The sequence below is a fragment of the Heterocephalus glaber genome, unplaced genomic scaffold (assembly GCF_053883595.1).
Source record: "Heterocephalus glaber isolate CG9 unplaced genomic scaffold, H.glaber_assembly_v1.0 deba00001429, whole genome shotgun sequence".
NCBI classification, from domain to species: domain Eukaryota; kingdom Metazoa; phylum Chordata; class Mammalia; order Rodentia; family Bathyergidae; genus Heterocephalus; species Heterocephalus glaber.
The window spans coordinates 23,545,269-23,567,142 of NW_028258294.1; the positions used below are offsets into that span (position 1 = coordinate 23,545,269).

Consider the following 21,874-nt stretch of genomic DNA (forward strand, 5'->3'; position numbering starts at 1 on the left):
AAATAACAATAAAGTTCAAAAGAGGATGAAAAGAGGTCATGAGCCAAGAATGCAGATGACTTCTCAAAGCTGAAAAAGGCCAAGAAATTGATTCCCCCAGAACTTGAAAAAAATGCAACCACACTGACACTTTGATTTTGGCCCAGAGACCTGTATTCGCCTTCTGACCTAAGAACAGTAAGATAATGAATTTGTATTGTTTTGTCACTACATTTATGGTATTTATTATGAATAGCAATAACAAACTAATACAGTAAATCAATAAAGTTTGTGAGATACTTTAAAACAATACTTGAATCATAATGTTATGACTACATTTATCTCAATGAAATTCTTTGGTAACAAGATAATCATATCAAATAAAAGAGTCTATTAAATAAATGCAGACAAAGCTTATCAGGAGCCACCATCAGCTAAAACACTTTCATCATTTGCCAGGGAGAAAAGAAAATCATGCCATCAAGCCAGAAACTACTTTTATGCAAAATGGCAAAATGACAAAATGACAAAACTTAAAATTGCAAATTCAATGATTTCTTCTTATGCCCTGCATGACTCTTAGATAGGAAAACAAGGGAAACATGTTAATATTCCTTCACTAACAGTAAAAGGAAGGGGGAAGTGCCAGCCACCATACTGAGCTCTCACATAGATTAACTTACTGAATTTTAAACAGGACACTGCAGAGCAGGGATTGTTTTTCCAAAGTTCAAGTCTTCTTTTTTTTTTTTTTCCCAAAGTTCAAGTCTTTTAACCAAGTTCATGTGGCAAATAAATAGCAGCACAGGGGCCAGGGATTTAGCTCAGTGGTTCCACCTCCTGCCTTGCAAGCGGAAGGACCCGAGTTTGATCCCCAGTACCAAGAAAAAAAAAAGAAAGAAAGAAATAGCAGCACAGGATTAAAATCCAGATATGACTCTAGAGCCTGTCTGTGCTCTTTCCATTCTGTCATGTTGAGAAGGAAAAAACTGAGAATGAAGACAGTAAGAAAAGAACCACAATAACCTCTAAGTGCCTATGATATTTTGCTATTACTTCTTTTCTCATTCTTTTTTTTTTTTTTTTGAGGCAAGGTCTCACTGTGTAGTTCCTGCTGGCCTTGAACTCACTATATAGCACAGGCTGGCCTCAAATTCACAGAGACTCTCTGGCCTCAGCCTCCCAAGTGCTGGGATTAGAGACGTGCGCCACCATACCTGGCTTCTTTTCCCACTTTCTACATTCTACTTGTAATGTTTTATGTGTCGCCTTTGCTTTACCAAATTATAAATGCAGAAACTGTGTTATGGATGTTTTGATCTCCTCCTCCTTATATACATATAGCTATCAAAAACATGTAGGGATAACTGATGATAATAATAATAGCTATTACATCTCATACATATTGCAATGTATACTCTACACCAAGCACTACTCTCACAGTCATAATTTCACAGTCCTAGTTCATTTAATCCAACAATCCTATGAGGTAGTATATTATTGTTGCTATCTGTAGCTAGAGACACAGAGAGGTTAAGCAATTTGCCCAATATCACACAGCTGGCAAATGACAAACCTTGGAAAATAACCCAAGCAGTGTAGCTCCAGAAGCACAACTTGTAACCACTGCTACATTGCCAGAATGCTACTTGCATTGATTTGAGACTTTCATCATATCCTAACGAAGGCAGTGGCTTAATAAAAATAAATTGATGCTAGTTATCATACTAAGTGTTATACATTTCACTTATACCTCACAGAATCTCTTGTGAGATAGGGATTATTTGTACAATTACATTGTTGAGAAACTGAGTTTCAGCTGTTCAGAAGTAACTTATTCCAGGTCAGAGAATTAGTAAGTTTTTATTTTTCCTGGTCTATACCCTGTCTTTCTGATAATAACAATAATAAAATATATAGTATGAAGATTATACTAGTATATAGGGAGATCAATTGATATAAATTATCTTGCATCTCTAACAATCAGCACTGATTAGCACAACTTATTTGATGATATGTTCTACAATTTCATTTTGCTTTGGTGTTACTGGGGATTGAACCCAGGGCCTTCATGCTTAGCTACATCTCCAGTCCTTTTCTTCTTTTCTGAGATAGGGTCTCACTGAATTGTCCTTGAGAGCTGGGTATGGTAGCTCACACAGGAGAACTGCTGCAAGTTGGAGGCCAGCCTGGGCTACATAGAGAGTTCAAGGCCAGCCTAAACTACGTAAGTGAGACCCTGTCTCAAACAAGCAAACATTTTAAAAAGTGTAAAATGAAAAAAAATGTCCTTGAACTTGCAATTCTTCTGCCTTAGCCTCCAAGTGCTGGGATTACAGTCATATGCCTTGCCTCCACACTGCCTTTCCAGTTAAGCAGTATCCTGATGAAAATACGGGAGAAAGCATAGAATCTATGATATCTTTCTTTGTCCTCCTATTTTTGATTGGCTTGAATGAGAAAATGTGAAACATATTTCCAAACCACCTATTCTCTTTCCATGTATGTCAGATTAACTTGACCATAAAGCTTAGGTTGGGGGAGGGAGGATCAAACCTGAGACGGTAGCCCTAAACTGTGGGCAGTGTGTGGAGGAGCACCCTCTGCCTCCAGGACCCTCCCTCCCAGAGACTCCTCTGCAACTATCCTAAGTGGGCTGAAAGAGTAGATGCCATGAAGGCTGAAAGGGGGCAGTGAGAAGCACAGAACTGGTACCAGAAAAATCCACTGCTGTTTCAAATCTGGATTACAAGACTTTGTGTCCCTGAGAGAGATACACAACCGTCCCTCTGCTTACCTCAATCTAACCCAATAACTCAGGAGAACAGACTAACCCTGCTCTCAACAGGCAACCAAGAAGCCACATCCCATACACTTTTTAAGTCTTAATACTCCCTGACCATTGAGGTGGAATAAAAATTTTGAAGGACTATTTTTTTTAACTGTTGTAACATCTAAATTTATTTCCTTGTGGATTACCAAAATAAAAGTTTTCAAAACTTGAGCTTTTCATCTGCTTTTTGCTTTTTGTGCTTTAAACTATAAAATGTAATCCTCAGATGAAGACAACCACCTGGCCTGCTGTTGGAAAAATGAAGCCACCCAGGCAAGGTGGTGCAGGCCTGTGATCCCAGTTACTCGTGCTTGCCAGGAGGATTGCAAGTTCAAGCCCAGCCTGGGCAATTTAGGAAGACTGTCTGAAAATAAAACATAAAAAGGACTAGGGGTACAGCTCAGTGGTACAGCGTCCCTGGATTCATGCCCAGTACTGGGGGGAAAAAAAAAAAGAATGAGGCCAATAGTCAACTCAGAGCCCAAATGCAGAGACAGAACCCCAGTGTGGTTTGGGCTCCTGGCTCCAGTGGCTTCCCTGCTCTCTGTGGTTTGGCAGCTGCAGCCAGATTTCCTTGATTCTGTACAGTAATAAATCCTCATTTTTCCTATGTCAGTGGGAAGCTGGATTTCTCTAAGAACCAACATAAAGCACTCATCAAACACCAACCAGGAACCCAAAGAAAACAAGAGTAAAAGCCTGACCTACAAAACTCTAGGACGGTCTCAGTGAGTGAGGTGGAGGCGTTGGAGAGATTTTCTGTGAGTCATAGTATCCTCTTCAGCCTTTCATCACGCCACAGGTCTCACATCTCCCTACGTCAGCTTCAACTCCTAATTTCAGCCAGCCAACCCTCACTACTCTGAACTTTACAAATGAACTCCCACTGTCAGACAAGAAGTAAACAAGCATTAGTGAGAAACCTGAGACAAGCTCCCCATTTCTTCAACTCTCAGGTGGCACTTTTAAACTCACATAAATGCAATGTGTATAGAGCATTCTGTTTAATATAAAAATAACGTGCCAAACATATTCCACAGAATATTAATACTTCACAGAAGTGAAAACAGGGAAGGCCAATCAATAATACACATACACAGACAACTTAATCTCTAACTAGTCATGTGAAAATTAAAAGATACTCTAGATTTAGGACTGGTAGTGGGTTTATGGAAACTTATTACAGTAAAAAAATTAATTCATCCATTCATAGACCAACAATGAGAGTGTGTCACGAACCAGAAATTATGATTAATCTACTTTCGTGCAACTGAAGTAATGCAAATTAGTTTCCAGGAAGATGCATTATATGTGTCCTGATTTGTAAACTTTCTGGCCTCCCTGGAGATACAAAAAGCCCAGGGGGAGACTGCCAAGGCCTGGTTTGTTTGTTTTTTTCTGTTTGCCATCTATCTCACAAAAAGCAGGGTAGCGCAGTGGTTAAGAGCACAGACTCTGGAATCAGACTGCCCAGAGGGAAGCCTGGTTGCATCCTTTATTGCTATGTGGCCAATCCTGTCAGCAAAAATTACTTCACCTCTCTGTGCCTCATCTGCCACAAGTTCCAAATGAGGCTGGCAAGGATAGTACTACAATGCTTACTACAGAAAGTTACTCCATTCCCAAGGTCCTGCAATAAATAGTGTGGTTGCTTGATGTATACAAAGTAAGCCTTACTCGACAAAGCTTGATTGTTATTTTTATCTCTCACTTGACACTGCTGTGAAAAGCTTAGGAAATGGTCTTCTCCCCAAATATATCCTAAAGTTTGCTGAGGCAGGAATGTCCCCGTAATCCCCTGGAAAGATCTACTGTACCTAGCATGAAACCAGCCTCAAGTTCTCAGGAAGAACTTGGACAGAAGAAACTGAACCAATTTATTCCTTAAACACTGGTTTTTGAGCCCGCCGCAGACAGGCAGGTATGCGCATGCCCTACACCGAGGTCGCGAGTCACACGGAACACGCAGAATCAGCCCGAGGCCTGGCAACAATCCTCTGGACAACCACGCCCCCCCCCCCCCCCGTACAGCCGCTTGGTTCCACACTACAAAGACGCAGAGGACACCGGACCACCAGACCATGGTACTGAGTCTCGCTGCTCCCGGCCCAGAGGTAGGGGCTTCTGAGCTGCCATCCCACTGCTCCTGGTCCAGAGGAAGGGGATTCCCAGCCACCATCCCTCCCGCTTCTCCCAGTCCAGAGGAAAGGGCTTTTGGGCCACCTTCTGTCCCGCCGTTCCTGGCCCACAGGAAGGGGCTTCTGGGCCACCATCCCTCCCACCGCTCCCAGCCCAGAGATAGGGGCTTCTGAGCCGCCATCCCACTGCTCCTGGTCCAGAGGAAGGGGCTTCCCAGCCACCATCCCTCCCCCTGCTCCCAGACCACAGGAAAGGGCTTTAGGTCGACCATCCCTACCACTGCTCCCGGCCCCTGTCCCACCTCTCCCAGCTCAGAGGAGGTAATCTGTGCAGGTGCCAACAGCCACCCCCCCAGATGATATGAGAAAACATGTAAATAAGTCTCAAAGCCAGACTTCCAGATCACCAACTGCAATCTCAAAGGGAAATGAGATGGAACACTCTGATACTCAACCACCTGGACCCACTGAACTGGCAACAAAAGGGGATCTGGAAAAAATGAAATCAGAAATAATTTCTCAGATAACAGGAGAAATTGTGCTCCTAGTACAAGACATGATTAATAAATCTAGAAAGGAGCTCAGGAACATGATGGAATCCCAACATAGAAAACAAATGGAACCCATAAAACACATGCAAATAGATTTCCAGAAGATGAAAAACTCCATTGAAAGTCTACACAGCAGAATGAGGCAATGTGAGGACAGAATTTCAGATATAGAAGATAAGACTGCAATTAGTGACCAGGAAAAGAAAAATTGCTTCAAAATTATAAGAGAACATGAGAAATCAATCCAGCAGCTGCTAGATGATGCAAAGAAGAATAACATAAGACTGATTGGAGTCAATGAAAAAACAGGAGAGAGTGCAGATGACATAAAAAATCTCTTCACAGAAATAATGGCAGAAAACTTCCCAAGCAGGGGAAAAGAAATTCACATACAGATAAGTGAGGCATATAGGACTCCAAATAGCCTTGATCAAAAATATCTACACATAGGCATATAATTGTTAAGATTCCAGAAAATCAACAGAAGAACAAAGTACTACAAGCAGTTAGAGAAAAGAAACAAATCACATACAAAGGAAAGCCCATCAGAATCACAGCAGACTTCTCAACACAAACCATCAAGGCAAGAAAAGCTTGGATTGACATATTCCAAGCCCTAAAAGAAAACAGCTTCCAACCCAGATTGATGTACCCTGCAAAACTATCTTTCAAAATGGATGGAGAAATAAGATACTTTCATGACAAAGACCACCTTAGGAACTTCGTGAATACCAAACCAGCACAAAAAGAATTTTACACAATAGCCTAGGAACAGACATTGAGGATCACAACCCCAGGAAGCAAAGCAGAATCAACCCATCTGACATGACAAGAAATTAAATGGAAAGGGGGAGAACCCAACAAAAAGAAAAAGTCATGGCAATGACAAGTCAATACATTTCAGTTATAACCATCAATGGTAATGGTCTCAATTCACCAATCAAAAGAAATTGACTGGCAGAATGGGTCAGGAAGCAAAATCCAACAATATGCTGCATACAAGAAACACACTTCATTCAAAAGGAAACTCATAGACTGAAAGTTAAAGGGTAGAAAACAATACTCCATGTGACGGGAACCTGAAAAAAAGCAGGAGTAGCTATCCTCTTGGCAGATCAAGTAGATTTCAAACCAACACTGATGAAGAGAGACGAAGAAGGACACTACATCCTTGTAAAGGGAAGAATCCAAGAGGAAGAGATGACAATCATAAATATCTATGCACCAAACACTAGTGTGCCCAACTATATAAAACAAATACTAACGGACATGAAAAGTCATATATGCACTAATACAATTGTAGTGGGGGACCTCAACACCCCACTGTCACAAATAGATAGATCGACTAGACAAAAAATAAGTAATGAAATACTAGAACTCAATTGAACTCTTGAACAAATGAACGTAACAGATGTTTCCAGAGTCTTCCACCCCACAAAATCAGAATACACATTCTTCTCAGCTGCACATGGGTCATTCTCCAAAATAGACCACATACTCACACACAGAACATGTTTAAGTAAGTGCAAAGGAATTGAAGTTATCCCCTGTATATTATCAGACCATAGTGTGATGAAATTGGAGATCCATAGCAAAAGAAACTCAAAAAATTTCATAAACACATGGAAATTGAACAACACACTTCTGAATAACCAATGGGTCACAGAGCAAATTAAAGAAGAAATCAGACAGTTCCTTCAATTAAATGACAATGACAATACAACATATCGGAATCTATGGGACACAAATGAAATCAGTCTTACGAGGGAAATTCATAGCAGTGAATAAGCATATTAGGAAAACAGAATGAGCCCAATTAAACAACATGATGCTGAACCTCAAGCTTCTAGAAAAAGAAGAACAGGACAACCCCAGAGCTCATACAAGGGAGGAAATTATAAAGATCAGAGGAGAAATCAATGCAGTGGAGACTAAGAACAATACAAAAAAATCAATGAAGCCAAAAGTTGGTTCTTCAAAAGAATCAACAAAATTGATAAGCCCTTAGCCAACCTTATCAGAAAAAGGAAAGAAAAGGCCCAAATCCATGCAATTAGGAATGAAAAGGATGAAATTACAACAGACCCAGCAGAAATCCAGAGGATCATCAATACCTACTTCCAGAACCTATACGCCAATAAGATGGACAATACAGAAGAAATGGACAGATTCCTAGATACATACGAATTACCAAAATTGAATGAAGAAGACCTAAAAATTCTGAACAACCCAATATCAACCAATGAAATTGAAAATGTAATTAAAAACTTATCAACTAAAAAAGCCCAGGCCCTGATGGCTTCACTGTTGAATTCTACAAGACATTTAGAGAGGAACTGCTGCCACTACTGTTTAAACTCTTCAATGAAATTGAAAGGGAAGCAATACTCCCAAATTCATTCCTGGAAGCAACCATCACCTTGATCCCCAAAGCAGAGAAAGACCCAACCAAAAAGGAGAACTATAGGCCAATCTCACTAATGAACATAGATGCAAAAATCCTTAATAAGATACTGGCAAACAGAATGCAGAAGATCATCAAGAAGATCATACACCCTGATCAAGTGGCATTCATCCCAGGGATGCAGGGATGGTTCAATATATGCAAATCAATCAATGTAATACACTATATCAATAGAGCCAAGGACAAAAACCATATGATTATCTCCATAGATGCAGAAAAAGCATTTGACAAAATCCAACATGCATTTATGATAAAAACCCTACAAAAAATTGGAATAGATGGTCTCTACCTCAAACCGATAGAAGCCATCTATGAAAAACTAACAACCAATATCATACTAAATGGTCAAAAACTGAAATCCTTCACACTCAAATCAGGAACAAGACAACGATGTCCACTATCACCACTCCTGTTCAATATAGTTCTGGAAACATTAGCCACGGCAATTAGACAAGAGAAAGAAATAAAAGGAATAAAGATAGGAAATGAAGAAGTCAAATTGTCATTATTTGCAGATGACATGATACTCTATATAGAAGACCCCAAGAACTCCACCAAAAGTCTTCTAGACTTAATAACCAAATTCAGTCAAGTAGCTGGTTACAAAGTCAACACACAAAAATTATTAGCTTTCCTCTACACAAATGACAGACTCACTGAGAGAGAAACAGGGCAAATAATTCCTTTCACAATAGCATCCAAAAAACTGAAATACCTAGGAATCATCCTAACGAAAGAAATCAAAGACCTCTTCTCTGAAAACTATGGCATTCTGAAAAGAGAGATTGAAGATGATATCAGAAAATGGACAGACATCCCCTGCTCCTGGGTAGGAAGGATTAATATAGTGAAAATGGCCATACTTCCAAAACTGCTATATAGATTCAATGCAATTCCAATTGAGATTCCAGGAGCATACTTCATGGTCCTTGAGAAAACAATCCAAAAATTCATTTGGAAGAAGAAGTGACCCAGAATAGCAAAAGCAATTCTAGGTAACAGAGGCATGGCAGGGGGTATCCCAATCCCCAACCTGCAACTACACTACAAAGCTACTGTGATAAAACCAGCATGGTACTGGCAAAGAAACAGACCTGAGGACCAGTGGAACAGATGAGAAGATGCAGAAACAACGCCAGACACACTCAGCCATCTCATCTTCGACAAAGGAGCCAAACACCCTCACTGGAGGAAAGATAGCCTCTTTAAGAAATGGTGCTGGAAAAATTGGGCTTCAACTTGCCAAAGATTCAAACTAGACCTATATCTCTCACCATGCACTAAACTAAAATCAAAATGGATTAAAGATCTAAATATTAAAATAGAAACTCTGAACCAGTTGGAACAGAGGTTAGGTAGAACCCTTAAAGACATTGGTGTAGGAAAAGATTTTATGAACAAAACCTCAGTTGCCCATGAACTAGCATAAACAATCAACAAGTGGGATCTCTTCTTATTAAAAAGCTTCTGCACAGCAAGAGAAACCACCAGCAGTGTGAAGAGACAACCCACAATGTGGGAAAAAATCTTCACCTGCTCTTCCTCAGACAAAGGTCTACTATCTCGAATCTATAAAGAACTTAAAAAGATCAGACCTCCCAAATTTAAAGACCCAATCCAAAAATGGGCATCTGAAATGAACAGACATTTCTCAAAGAAGTAGAAATAGCAAATAAATACATGAAAAAATGTTCAACATCACTGGTCATTCGAGAGATGCAAATGAAAACAATGCTGAGATTCCACTTCACTCCAGAAAGAATGGCTGCTATCATGAAATCAACCAATAACAAATGATGTTGGGGCTGTGGGGAAAGAGGAACCCTACTCCACTGCTGGTGGGAGTGTAGACTGGTGCAAGCACTGTGGAAATCAGTATGGAGATACCTCAAAGAACTAGGACTGGAAGTCCCATTTGACCCCACTATTCCACTGCTGGGGATCTTCCCCAAAGAATTCAAAGAATCATACCACAGTGATATATGTGCGCCCATGTTTATAGCAGCACAGTTTGTGATAGCTAAAACTTGGAAACAGCCCAAATGCCCATCAACTGGAGACTGGATAAAGAAAATGTGGGGTTTTTTATAAAATGGAGTACTACTCAGCCATAAAAAATGAGAAATTAGAGACATTTATAGCTAAGTGGATGCACATTGAGGCAATACTCTTAAGTGAAATAAATAGGACACACATGTATACATACTGAATAGTTTCTCTGGTGTGAGAAAGTGAAAGTGTAAAGAAGGACTAAAATGTATAATAGGTAATGTGAAATAGGAAGAAAAGGGGCAAAGGGGAAGGAAGTGGGAAGGATAGGGGAAAGGATAGAAGGGAATGGGATTAATATGAGAAAATGGAAAAATAGGAACAAAATCTTTGTAAATAGGGAGGACTGGAGGGGTTGAAGGGAGGGCTGGGCAAGGGTGAAAAATAAGAACCAAGAGAGACGATGTAAAGGTGCAAATTTCCAATGATGAATGTCATTATACTGTATACCTAAAATGTACCAATGATTAGAATGAATAATCGATAATGCAAAATAGGAAGAAAAGGTCCCAAAGGGTCGGGTAGTGGGAGGGGCAGGGGAAAGGAAAGAAGGGAAAGGAAAAATGATGAGAAATGGAAAAAATGGAAAAGTCTTTGTAAATAGGGAAGGGTGGAGGGGGTGAAGGGAGGGCTAGGAATGGGGAAAAAATAAGAACCAAGATACATTATGTAAAGCTACAATTCCGAATGAGAAATGTAATTGTGTTGTATACCTACAATGTACCAATAAAAAAATTTAATAAAGTGCAAAAAAAACCCCACTGGTTTTTAAGAAATAGGTATAACAGAGTTTTGGACTGGACTAGTTTTTCAAGGATCTATCTCTGCATCAACATAACTAGCCAAATTTTGTGATGGATCACTTATCCAATGACTTTAATTAACAGACTCCCATAACCATCCAAAATAAACATCCTAAAATCTGCAGGTTAAGAGCTTTTATAATTGATTAAAACGAAAACATTCAAGTCTTTTTCAAGGTTTGCTTACACTTTCGCTACCAGCAGTTTGTAGGAAATGGGTTATCAGGTTCCTCTAGTGTTAACTGGGTAGACACCAAAAGGGGGGTGAGAAACCATAATTTCAAAAGGACACAGGATTCCAGAGATATGCTTCGCTAATCCTCCCCCGAAAGAAACGTGACAAGCTGAAGTAATTCACTTTAATTCCCCTGAGCATATTATCACTACTCACCAGAATAAAGTTCACAATGATGATCAAGAAGAAAAGAGGGGGCTGGGGATTTAGCTCAGTGGTACTGAGCCAGCCTCACAAGCGAAAGGTCCTGAGTTCAATCCCCAGTACCGAAAAAAAAAAAAAACAGAAGAAGTACCATGTTGAATACACTTTGTTTATGAAAAAAGAATATTCTCATCTGTTTTAGATGTGTCATGAAGAATTTTAAATAATGTCTTATTTTTTATTGGCAAAATCTCGAGGATTTGTTGCAAATGGACCCACTAAGTAATTAAATGGGTTGGCCCACCCTCAAGAATTGTTCAGTGCAAGCCAATTAAACATTGGAAAATGCTGCCAAAAAATTATAAACAAACGAATTAGCAGAAGTGAGAAATCCATTATATAAATGGAGCTGTTCAACTGTATTTAAAAGTAAATTTTAATGCTTAAGAGAGTAAGCCTGAAGTTATCTGGAAAATTAACCTGTGTAAAATGAAAAGTTCTCTCTTATGGTACTCCCTAAATAATAACAGAAGGAAGGTTTTGCAGTTTTTAAATAAACTTACCAAAACTTATTATATACACAAGGGGCTTTCTAGGGGTGCAGTATGCATCTTCCACAAATGTGGCTACTTTTGAAATATTTCTAAATGCTCCTCTTGAGAAATAGCCAATTTTACTTCGGCCTTAACTCATACCTCTTATTTACCAAATGTGGGTGCAAATATGTTTTTATAGTTCCTAGAAATCAATTCTACTTCCAAAATAGGAAGAACTGCCACCATTTCAGTTCTGTGCCAAGCACAAAATATTACACGGACTTCCAAGCTGAACTACATCCTCTCCCTTAAGGTATACTTCCAGGCCAGAGATATTATATTTAATCTTAAATACGCTAAGTGCAGTGACGAGTTAGGAACAGGTACATAAAAGGTTCTGTGTGTGAGGAAAGACTGAAAGAGTCAGCAGAGATGCCCCAATTTCAAGCTGCCAGGACAAAGTCAGATAGCAAAGGGCGCCGGGAGGGAATGACTCAGGCAAAAGTGCAGGTCTGCTATGCACAGGGGAAGCACAGGTGTGTCAGTGTTGCTGAAGGAACTACTAAGTTAGAGACGGACAGGCCGGGAGATGAGCTGAGGGGGCAGTGGGCTGACAACATGGAGGGTCTTCTTATAGTTCCTGTCAAGAAGCTTAAGTTCTTGCAAAAGGACAAATACCATGTGAATCCACTGATATGGGGCAGCCAGACAAGTCAGCATCAGAGAGTCAGAGAGTGGACCAGTGGCTGCCAGGGCCTCAGGGAGGAAAGAGATTCTGAGCTGTTTGACATGTACAAAGTTTCTGTTAGCGATGATAAGCAGGTTTTCTAAGTGAACAGTGGTGATGGCTGCACAACACTGTAAATATCCTTAACGCTTCTGAATCATATTACCACAATTTTTTAAAAAACCAATGAAAAATAATTATTACATACAGGTAAACAGAAAGAAGAAAGGGGAGGGAGAGAAAGGGGACCAGCAGCAGCAGTTTAAGCTCTCTCTAGAAACCAGTGGCTTTCAGACTTGTTTGGACTCTTTTTTCAGGCAACACAGCTACAGAATGAATGTTTGATCAGTACCTCCAAATTCATATGTTGAAATATAATCCCCAATGTAATGGTATTTATTTGGGGGTGGGGCTTTAGGTAACAACTGGAATTATGCCCCCATAAAAAAGACTGCAGATTACTGTCTGACCCCTTCTGGGAGAAGATGGCCTCACCAGACATCTAATCTCCAAGTACCTTGACCTTGGACTTCCCAGCCTCCAAAACAGTGAAAAATAAATTTCTGTTGTTCATAAGCCACATGGTCTCCAGTATTGTTACTGCAGCCCAAATGGACTAAGACATCTTGCATGAAAGCCCACCTGTAAAACAAATAGGTAACAGTAACACATCTTGTGGGCATCAGGAGCTGACAGAGAGGCTCACCAGCTCCAACTCTGTACTTGTCCCCCACCGTGAACCCTAAGGAACTTCCAGGAAACACCCAAAGTGCCCCAGTTTGCAAACCATTAGCAAAGGTGATGAGAGGAGTCCCAAAACCTTTCAGACTGAAAAAGATGTGAGATTTCAGAAATAATAAAGCAGGTCTGTGTTTTCGAATCAAACGAAAGTATCTCAGCTCTGTCTCTAGAAACTAGCCATATGTCCTGGGAAAGTCACCTACCTGCTCCGTTAAACAAGACAGAAAAACATATTTCATGGGTAGTGCCATGCCCAGACTACCTTTCCCCAACTAGTCCAGCTGGAAAACTCTTACTGATGCTTAAAGTTCCCCGATTCTGCCTCACTCTGTTGAGCTTGATTTTGCCCTACTTTGTGCCATAAAAGCCCCTAACATAACTTCTTACTACACTTTGATTATGAGCTTTCTTGAGAGTAGTAACTAAATCCTACTCACCACCATAGCCAGAAAAGCCAATCTAGTGTCTAGAATGTTATTCAGTTTGGCAAATGAATGAACCATGTCTAGCTCTGTGCTACAAAAAGAATCTGATAAAAATCTATGCCTTCAAAAAGTTTACCATCTATGTGATAGGGAAAAGACAAATACTAATTAAAAGGTTTTGCTAGACTGGGCATAGTGGCACACGCCTGTAATCCTAGCACTCAGTAGGCTAAGGCAGGAGGATCTCAGTGAGTTTGAGGCCAGCCTGGGCTACATAGTGAGTTCAAGCCCAGTCTGAACTGCATAGTGAGACCCTGTCTCAAAAACCAAAAGTAAATAAATAAAAGTTTTTGCTAAAGTTGATGGTTGTAATAAGACAGATTACATATGCATTTTTTAAATTATTTTTTAAATACATATGCATTTTAAGTATATCAATAGATTAGGATTTACATGTCAGAATGTAAACTACCTAATGGTATAAAATAAGTACCCTTAGGTACTTCTGAAAATCCATGGCCTTCTGTTACAGTATTTTTCATTTGAGTTGACAACAATAAGTGACAAAAGTAAAAATTAAAGAGCAGGGCTGGGGATTTAGCTCAGTGGTGCCACTGCCTGCCTTCTAAGTGCAAGGTCCCTAGTTCATTGCCCGGTACCAAAAAAAAAAAAAACTTTAAAGAGCAATTGTCAGGCATGGTGGTGCACTCCGGTAATCCCAGCAATTAGGAGGCTGAGGAAGGAGGGCCAGGAGTTTGAGCCTTTGAGCCTAGTCTGGACAATTTAGGAACGAAGTAAGACACTATCTCAAAATAAAAATTTTCAAAAATATTTAAAGGAGGGTTCTGGGGATATAGCTCAGTGAAAAGACCCTAGGTTCAATTCCCAGTACTACCAAAAAAAGAAGAGAGAGAGAATAAAAGAAGAAAAAGGAAGGGGAGGCGGGGGGGAGGAGAGAGAAGGGAAGGGAAGGGAAGGTCTAGTCAGTCTACTTGGAAACTTATGGGGCTCATTATCACAAATGCCTAGCACAAGTGCTCAATAAACTTGAATGAGTAGCCTGATCTATTAATCATAGAGAAAAGTTATATCTACCCTAAAAGAGGCAAGTACATGAGGAATTGGGGTCACCTAGAATATATGCTTCTTATTATGATAACAGAACCAACTCTAGGGCTCAAACTTTCCCCAATAGTTAGTACCCAGGTTGCCAAGGGCCCTTCTTGCCTCTTATTTGTAAAAGGAATAGCAAAGAGCTGTGCGGTTGCAAACTATCTCTCCATACCCTGTTCATAGGTGATAACACATCATACCTATTCAGTAGTCTCTAGCCAACCCCCCATGGTTCCCTAGCCAGGGACGGGGATTCACTAAGCTAAACTAGAACTTGGGAGATGAGATTTAGTAATGGAGTTGAAAGCACTAAGTATAAGAAATAATGGATAAACCAGCATGGTAGCACATGCCTGTAATCCCAGCACTTGGTAGGCTGAGGCAGGAGGATTACTGAGAGTTTGAGGCCAGCCTGGACTACACAGTGAGTTCAAGGCCAACCTGAATATCTGGAATACCATGTCTCAAAAAAGAGAGAGAGAGAAAGAGAGAGAGTGGGGAGGAGGAAAGGAGGGAGGGAAGAAGGAAAGGAGGGAGAGAGGGATAGTTCATCTATTGGGAGTCTAAAATACCCACAAATATCCAAAGATGAGGAATAAAATAAAAAACCCCAGGGAAGTACAAAAGAATGTACATTCAGAGGCTGAAGAAATCTCATGTTTAGGAAGCTACTAGACTCTACAGGTTGTAAAACACCCTGTGACTCTGAAAACATAGAATATTATGAGAAAAATATTATTACATCTCGCTAAACAGAGATCTGCCATATGGTCTGCCCCAACCTCAGGTCTGCTGGCATCTCCCAGAGAATCACCACACATTCCCACTAGCCAGGAAGGAAGATAGCTAAGCCACACAGGCACTGAAATGAGGAAGAATCTGTCTGCCCACTGCTGTGTAGTCCATCAGTTCATTCTCACATCTTCCTACAAGGTAAGCACCATCTTGAGGTTTGGGGGTTTGTGGGGTTTTTTTCTTGCTGTTGCTTTGGTTTGGAGGGGGTTTTTTGGTGATAGGGATTGAACCCAGGACCTTGCACTTGTTAAGTATGTGCTATATCACTGAACTACACTTCTAGGCCTTGTAGGTACTGCTACTGTTTTGTCTGAATTTTATTTTATTTTATTGTTCATTACTTAGGATTGAACTCAGGGCCTTCATGCTGAGCTACATCTCCAGACATTTTCTAAATTTTATTTATTTATTTATTTAAGTTTTTTGAGATGGTCTCACTATGTAGCCCAGGTTGAAGCCCAGGTTGGCCTCAAACTTGCAGCTTTCTGAGTGTTTGGATCTGGCTCCATTTTTTAAAATTTTAGACAGGGTCTCACTAAGACAATAAATTGCCTGAGCTGGGCTCGAATTTTCATTCCTCCTGTCTCAGCCTCTCAGAATGCTGGGATTACAGGCATGCACCACCATACCCATACACAATCTCCATTTTAAAAACAGGAACACTGAGCCGGGCATGGTGGTGCACGCCTGTAATTCCAGCCCTTGGGAGGATGAGATACAAGGATATTGAGTTCACAGACAGCCTGGACTATATAATGAGACCTATCTCAAAAAATAAATTAATTAAATTAAATGTTAAAATAATAAAACTGGAACACAGAGAAATTAAGTGGCAGCTGAAGCTGTCCAGCTAGGATTTGAATCCAGAATCTATGCCCTTAGCCGTGCCACTATACTGCCTCCTAGCTGAGCATTTACAACTACATTATCAGGACCTACACAACTAAAGGAGACAGAGCGAATAAGGTGATTTTTTGGCCAACTTTCTCCTTTAAATGCATGCATCTATTTAAAAATACAGACAACAAGAATGTATACACCTTTATCGATCTAGTTTTGAAAATGGTACGGCTTTTTACAATCTCTAAAGAGGAATTCGGCTTGTCGATACAAAGGAAAAAACTGAAACGTGCGTTTTACGAGATGCCAGCGGCCAGAAGTGGTTACCGTGCAGGTTAGACTCGTTGGCAGCACCCTTTCAGGTAACTGCTTTAGCTTCTTTGTTTCTCAGTCTGCAGAGTGGGTATAACAATAGTGCCACCTCCCAAAGTGAGGATGAAATGTCATTATTCAGGCAAATTGCTAAGCACAACGCCTGGCACTGAGTCACTGCTCAGTAAATGGCTTTCGTTATCCAAAGTCCTCCAATAACCACAGGAGTGCTTTCCATGGAGTCGCTGCCAACTCCTTAAGAACCTTCCCACAGAGAACTGGGATACCAGAAAAAGGCTTCCCTGGACTCCGGCCCCGCAGGTGGCCACCACGTCACCTCGCTCGGGCCCACGAATGAGGCAGGCAGCTGTGCAAAACTTAACCTGGATTTCTTATTTGAGTGAGCTCATGTTAGAGATCACCTGGCCCGGTCTGACCGGATGGGAGGCGGAGGGAAGGCGGGTGCGCGGCCAGAAAGTGGGGCTCATCCACCTGCCAGACTCGAGGGTGGGCAACCCTCCTTCACCGCATCCCTGGGGACGAGGTCCCCTCCCCGCCGGAGGTCAGGAAGGCCCCGCCCAACAATGCCAGCCGGGTGCATTTCCCCCAAATCCTCCGAAATACATCGCTATGATCTACAAGGGAGCCAAGGGAGGGGCACCACGCGCCTCGGAAGCCAGGTGAGGCGCAACACCCTCGGAAGGCGCGCAGGGCGCCGGGAGCCGAAGTCCGAGCAGTCGCCACCTTTGCTCCCGCGCAGCACACGTGCGCGCCACCCGCCCGCGCGTCCCGCGCCGCTCACCAGGTGAAGACTTTGCCTCGGATCTTGAGCAGCAGGCTCCCGAGTGCGCGCGCGGGCTGCAGCGCACCGGGCTGCGGGCCCCCGGGGCCGGACGAGGACTCGGCCTCCATGTGGACCCCCGCGCCGTTCGCGCGCCCGGAATTCCCCGAGGCGCCCGGACCCGCAAAACGGAAGGCGGCGCCTGTGCGGCTGGCGGGAATCCGGCTCGCGCGCGGCGCTGGTTCTGCCTGAATCGCGTGCTCGCTCGCGTTCCCCTCTTTCCTCGCCCGGCTCCCTCTGCCACCAATTATTAACCGTCCAGATGCCCAAGGGCCAGACGAGACTTTCGCAGATTACAGCCGGTCACCGCTGGGGAGGCAGGAGGAGAATGGGCGGGTTTGGTTTTTTTTTTCCAGTTTAGCAGTCCAGCTTTGGTATTGGGCGGCACTCAAGGTGCATTTCAGGTTTATATGGCTCCCTGTTGGAACTCAGCAAAAGAAGTGATCCAGGGTTATCGCTACTGAGTCCTCGCTTGTCCCACCCTAAGAAGGAGGGAGTTAAACCAGGCTTGGTGGTGCACGCCCATGATCCCAGCCCTCAGTAGCCTGAGGTAGGAGGATTGCTGTCAGCTTCCGGCCAGCCTAGGCCAAAGAGTGAGTTCAAGGCCAGGCTGGACTACGTAGTGAGACCCAAAACAAAACAAAAAGAAGCAGTTAGTCACTGCCTGAACTTTGCTAATTGGAGGGAGGACTGGCCTCTGCTTTATCTCCAGCTTCTCTCCCTCTGATTTATACACTACAGCCCCATCTTTTTTGTTTGTTTGTTTTGCTTTGTTTTTTGAGATAGGGCCTTGCTATGTAGTTCAGGCTGGCCTTGAACTCACTATGTAGCCCAGGCTGGCCTCGATCTTGCCATCTTGCGGGCAATCCTGCCTCAGCCTCCGAGTGCTGTGTTTACAGGCATGCGCCACCACGCCCGGCTGACAGTCCCGTCGAACTGGAACTGAAGAGCCGTTTTGGTTGTTCCCCTTCCTCCCCAAATAAGGGTGAGAGCCTAAAAGGATCCCGGAAGCGAGTCTTTGTTGGGTGGCCCGCCGCGCGCCTTTCTTTCCGCACTGCTGAGGGTTTCCAGGCTGCGCTCTGCGCGCCCCCGAGCCCATGCCACGCCTCCTGAGCGTCCCGCCCCCGTCCCACGCCCCTTGAGGTCCCCAGACCACACCTCCCAAGACCTTGGGACTGAGCGGGGCTGAGGAGAACCGAAAGCTGAGGTGGCAAAGTTCCTGACTGGGTGACAGGAAGAGGTCGGTGGGTCTGGTTGAGCCCTTGTTTCCAGAAAGGAGATTAGGAAAACGAAAAAAAGGTTCTTGCATACCAACATCCCCTCCGCCACCTCTCCTGCTCCACGTCCTTCCTTTCGGGAGGAGGGGAACAAAAAAAAAGGGTATGTTAAAAAAAAAATTTTTTTTTTTTAAAAAAGGGTATGTTCAAGATGACCTTTTATGTATTTATTTGGTTTTGTTTTATGTTTTTGTTTTTGGTACCGGGGGATCGAACTCAGGACCTTGTGCTCGTGAGGCAGACCCGGTGCCACTGAGCTAAATCCCCGGCCCTCATCTGGGTTTTTTGAGACAGTCTCACTAGTACGCTGTTCACTGGCCTTGAACTCACTGTGTGGCCCGCACAGTCCTGGAACTCGTGTTCCTTCTTCCTCAGCCTCCCAGGTGGACTGGACACTTATGTAAGTAGAGTCTAAGGGGGGAAAAAATAGACTTTGAAAAATGAAATATAACTTCAAGAATTACAAGTATACCGTCTACAAGAACTTCAGAGTCTTTCCTTACTAAATCAGATTTTATTTGAATATATGCATATATATGGTATGGAGAAAAGTGTAGAATACATGTCAACATAAGTAACTTTAAGAAAGGGTTGAAGAGATCTGAGAGTGTTGCTCAGGAGAAGAGTGTGTGCTTAGCAGGTGTTTAGCATGCTGGAGGCCATAGGTTTAATCCCCAATCTAAAATAAAATAGCGGATGGTGGAAAGAAACAAAAGATTTTATTACTAGGCATCGAGGCATATGCCTGTAATCCCAGCACTCTGAGAGGTTGAGGCAGGAAGACCACAAGTTCTAGCTCAACCTGGGCAATTTAGCGACTTAGTGAGACCCTGTCTCAAAGTGAAAAATAAAAAAGGCTGGAAATGAAGCTCAATGTAAAGCCCTAAGTTTTGGGGATTCCCAAAATGGAGGGGGGGGGACGACAATAGTACCTCTAGTATTGCTCCAAAATGAGCACATCTCCCAAGCAGTATTGACCAGTCAACATTATTTTGGTTGGTATCAGGATTAAAAGATATTGAGTTAATCTAAGGCACCAGTCCACATGTTTTTGTCAAAGGAAATTTACTGTAAAAAGTATTAGATGTTAGGAATTTTGCACATGATAACCTTACTTACCACAAGTGCAAAAAACACAAACAACAACAAACTGCTATTAAGCACCTTCCATAACCAAAAACTTTATATTATCTATTGTATGTCTGGAAACATCCCAAGTCTTTGTGGCTTCAAACATTTAATTATCTCTTGTGGTTTCTGTGGGGCAGGAGGTTAGGGAGGTGTGGGCCAGACAATTCTGGCTCCAGGTCTCTCAGCAAGTTAGTTAAAAGACAGATGAAGTTAAAAGCAGGGAGTGGAGTGGAGGTTAGAGCACTCCATGTGACCTCTAATTGTAGACTACAAAGTCTTCCTCACAGCCTGATGAATTCACCATATTTGGTCTCCTTACTTGGCAACTGGTTTCCCCACTCCACCTCGGCAAGTATCCTAAGAGAAAAGAGCCAAAGCATATTGTCAGTGTCCTCCAACCAAAGACCACAGTAGTCTCTTCTTACTAAATGGGAGGAAGGGGTGTGCAGAAAGCAAAGGGGAAAAGCTGCACTTAAAAAATAAAAAGGACTCTAGCAAGTATGATATAGTCCTTTTATAAAATGTATGCTTTTGTGTAATACATAAAATTAAAGGATGGTTTTAGATGTTAATGAATATCTGTAGTTAAACAAGTTAGGTTTTTTACTCTTTATAATAAAGAAAATACAGACCATGAAGGAACAATGGATGTCTTAGAATATCATCCCACTCTAATCACGAACCTAGCTGAATTTCCACCCTATCTTACTTGACCTAATTTCTACCCCTTGCTAATCTTGTTTATCTTTGAGGACAGGATGCCTATAAGCCAAACTGGCTGGATCTCAGATTGTTACAGTTGAGTGGGCCAGAAATAGTCCAGGATCTTATGTATGAAAAAACTTGCCATGCATACACCTCATAATATGTAAATAGCTACGTTTATTGAAGATCACAGGATGGTAGCAGCAGGAACAGGCAAAAGGGGAAAGGGGGGAAAAAAGGAGCCTCTCAGTGACTCAGGCTTCCAGCATTTAAATGATCAGACACCTCTGGCTCTAGTGGCTGCCTGCCTCTCTCTCTGGTGTCAGTGATCTGCTACCTTGCCTACCTCTTTTAGGATAGTGGAAGCATGGACAAACGTTAGGGTGGTGTGGTGTTTACAGTTGAATGGAGGGAAGGGAGTGATTCACTCAGGTCCTTTGTTTCTGTCAGCCAATCCTACCTGTGGATTCTGCATTTTTGGAGTCAATGAACTGAAAATCAAAAACAATTTTTTTTTTCAGTACTGGGAGATTGAACCCAGGCCTTCACACTTACCTGTATCCTCAGCCCTTTCTCTCTTTTTCTTTCTTTCTTTCTTCCTTTCTTTCTTGATAGTATCTCATTAAATCAGTAAATTGCCTAGGCTGGATTCTAACTTGAGATCTTCCTGCTTAGCCTACCTGAGTACTGGGATGACAAGCATGCAGCACCATGCCCAGCTTTAAAAACAATTTTTTTAAAAGTTGCATCTATATTGAACAAGTGCAGCGTTTTTTCCTTGTCCTTGTTCCTTAAACAATATTGTATCACTATTTGCATACCATTTAGATTGCATTATATATTATAAGTAATCCAGAGATGATTTATACTTTGGCCACTTTGTCAAAGATCAGATAGCTGAATGTGCCTGGAGTTTACCTCCAGGGAGGGAGTGTGACTATCCTGAGCTCCACAAGGGTCATTTCAACCAGTCAATTCTTATTTGCACAAGATACATCTGTTTATTTGTTTTATTTCAACTATTTTAATACTTCTTTATTTATGTATTTCCCTTTGATGTTTGTTTCTAGTGAAATCTAATAAATTCTTGTCATTTTTTTACTAATTCATGTTTATTTGTGAAAAATAACCTATAATTTTGTGCTTAATTTATAACTACTCTTATTGTAAGTATGTCAGATATAATTTTTATTCCAGAACTCAGTGATATTCTTTTTTTTATTTTTTATTTTTTC

The 21,874-nt window shown here is 41.8% G+C and overlaps 1 protein-coding gene across 1 annotated transcript in view; it reads right to left on the minus strand.

Moving 5' to 3' along the window:
• Positions 1-18,000, minus strand: part of Slc35f2 (solute carrier family 35 member F2) — a 54,365-nt gene extending 36,365 nt beyond the window's left edge. Inside the window, exon 1 of the mRNA XM_004856507.4 lies at positions 17,488-18,000. Within this exon, the coding sequence (XP_004856564.1) occupies positions 17,488-17,597 (110 nt within the window). The 5' untranslated portion in view covers positions 17,598-18,000. The remainder of the gene's footprint in view (positions 1-17,487) is intronic.
• Positions 18,001-21,874: the final 3,874 nt, after the last annotated feature.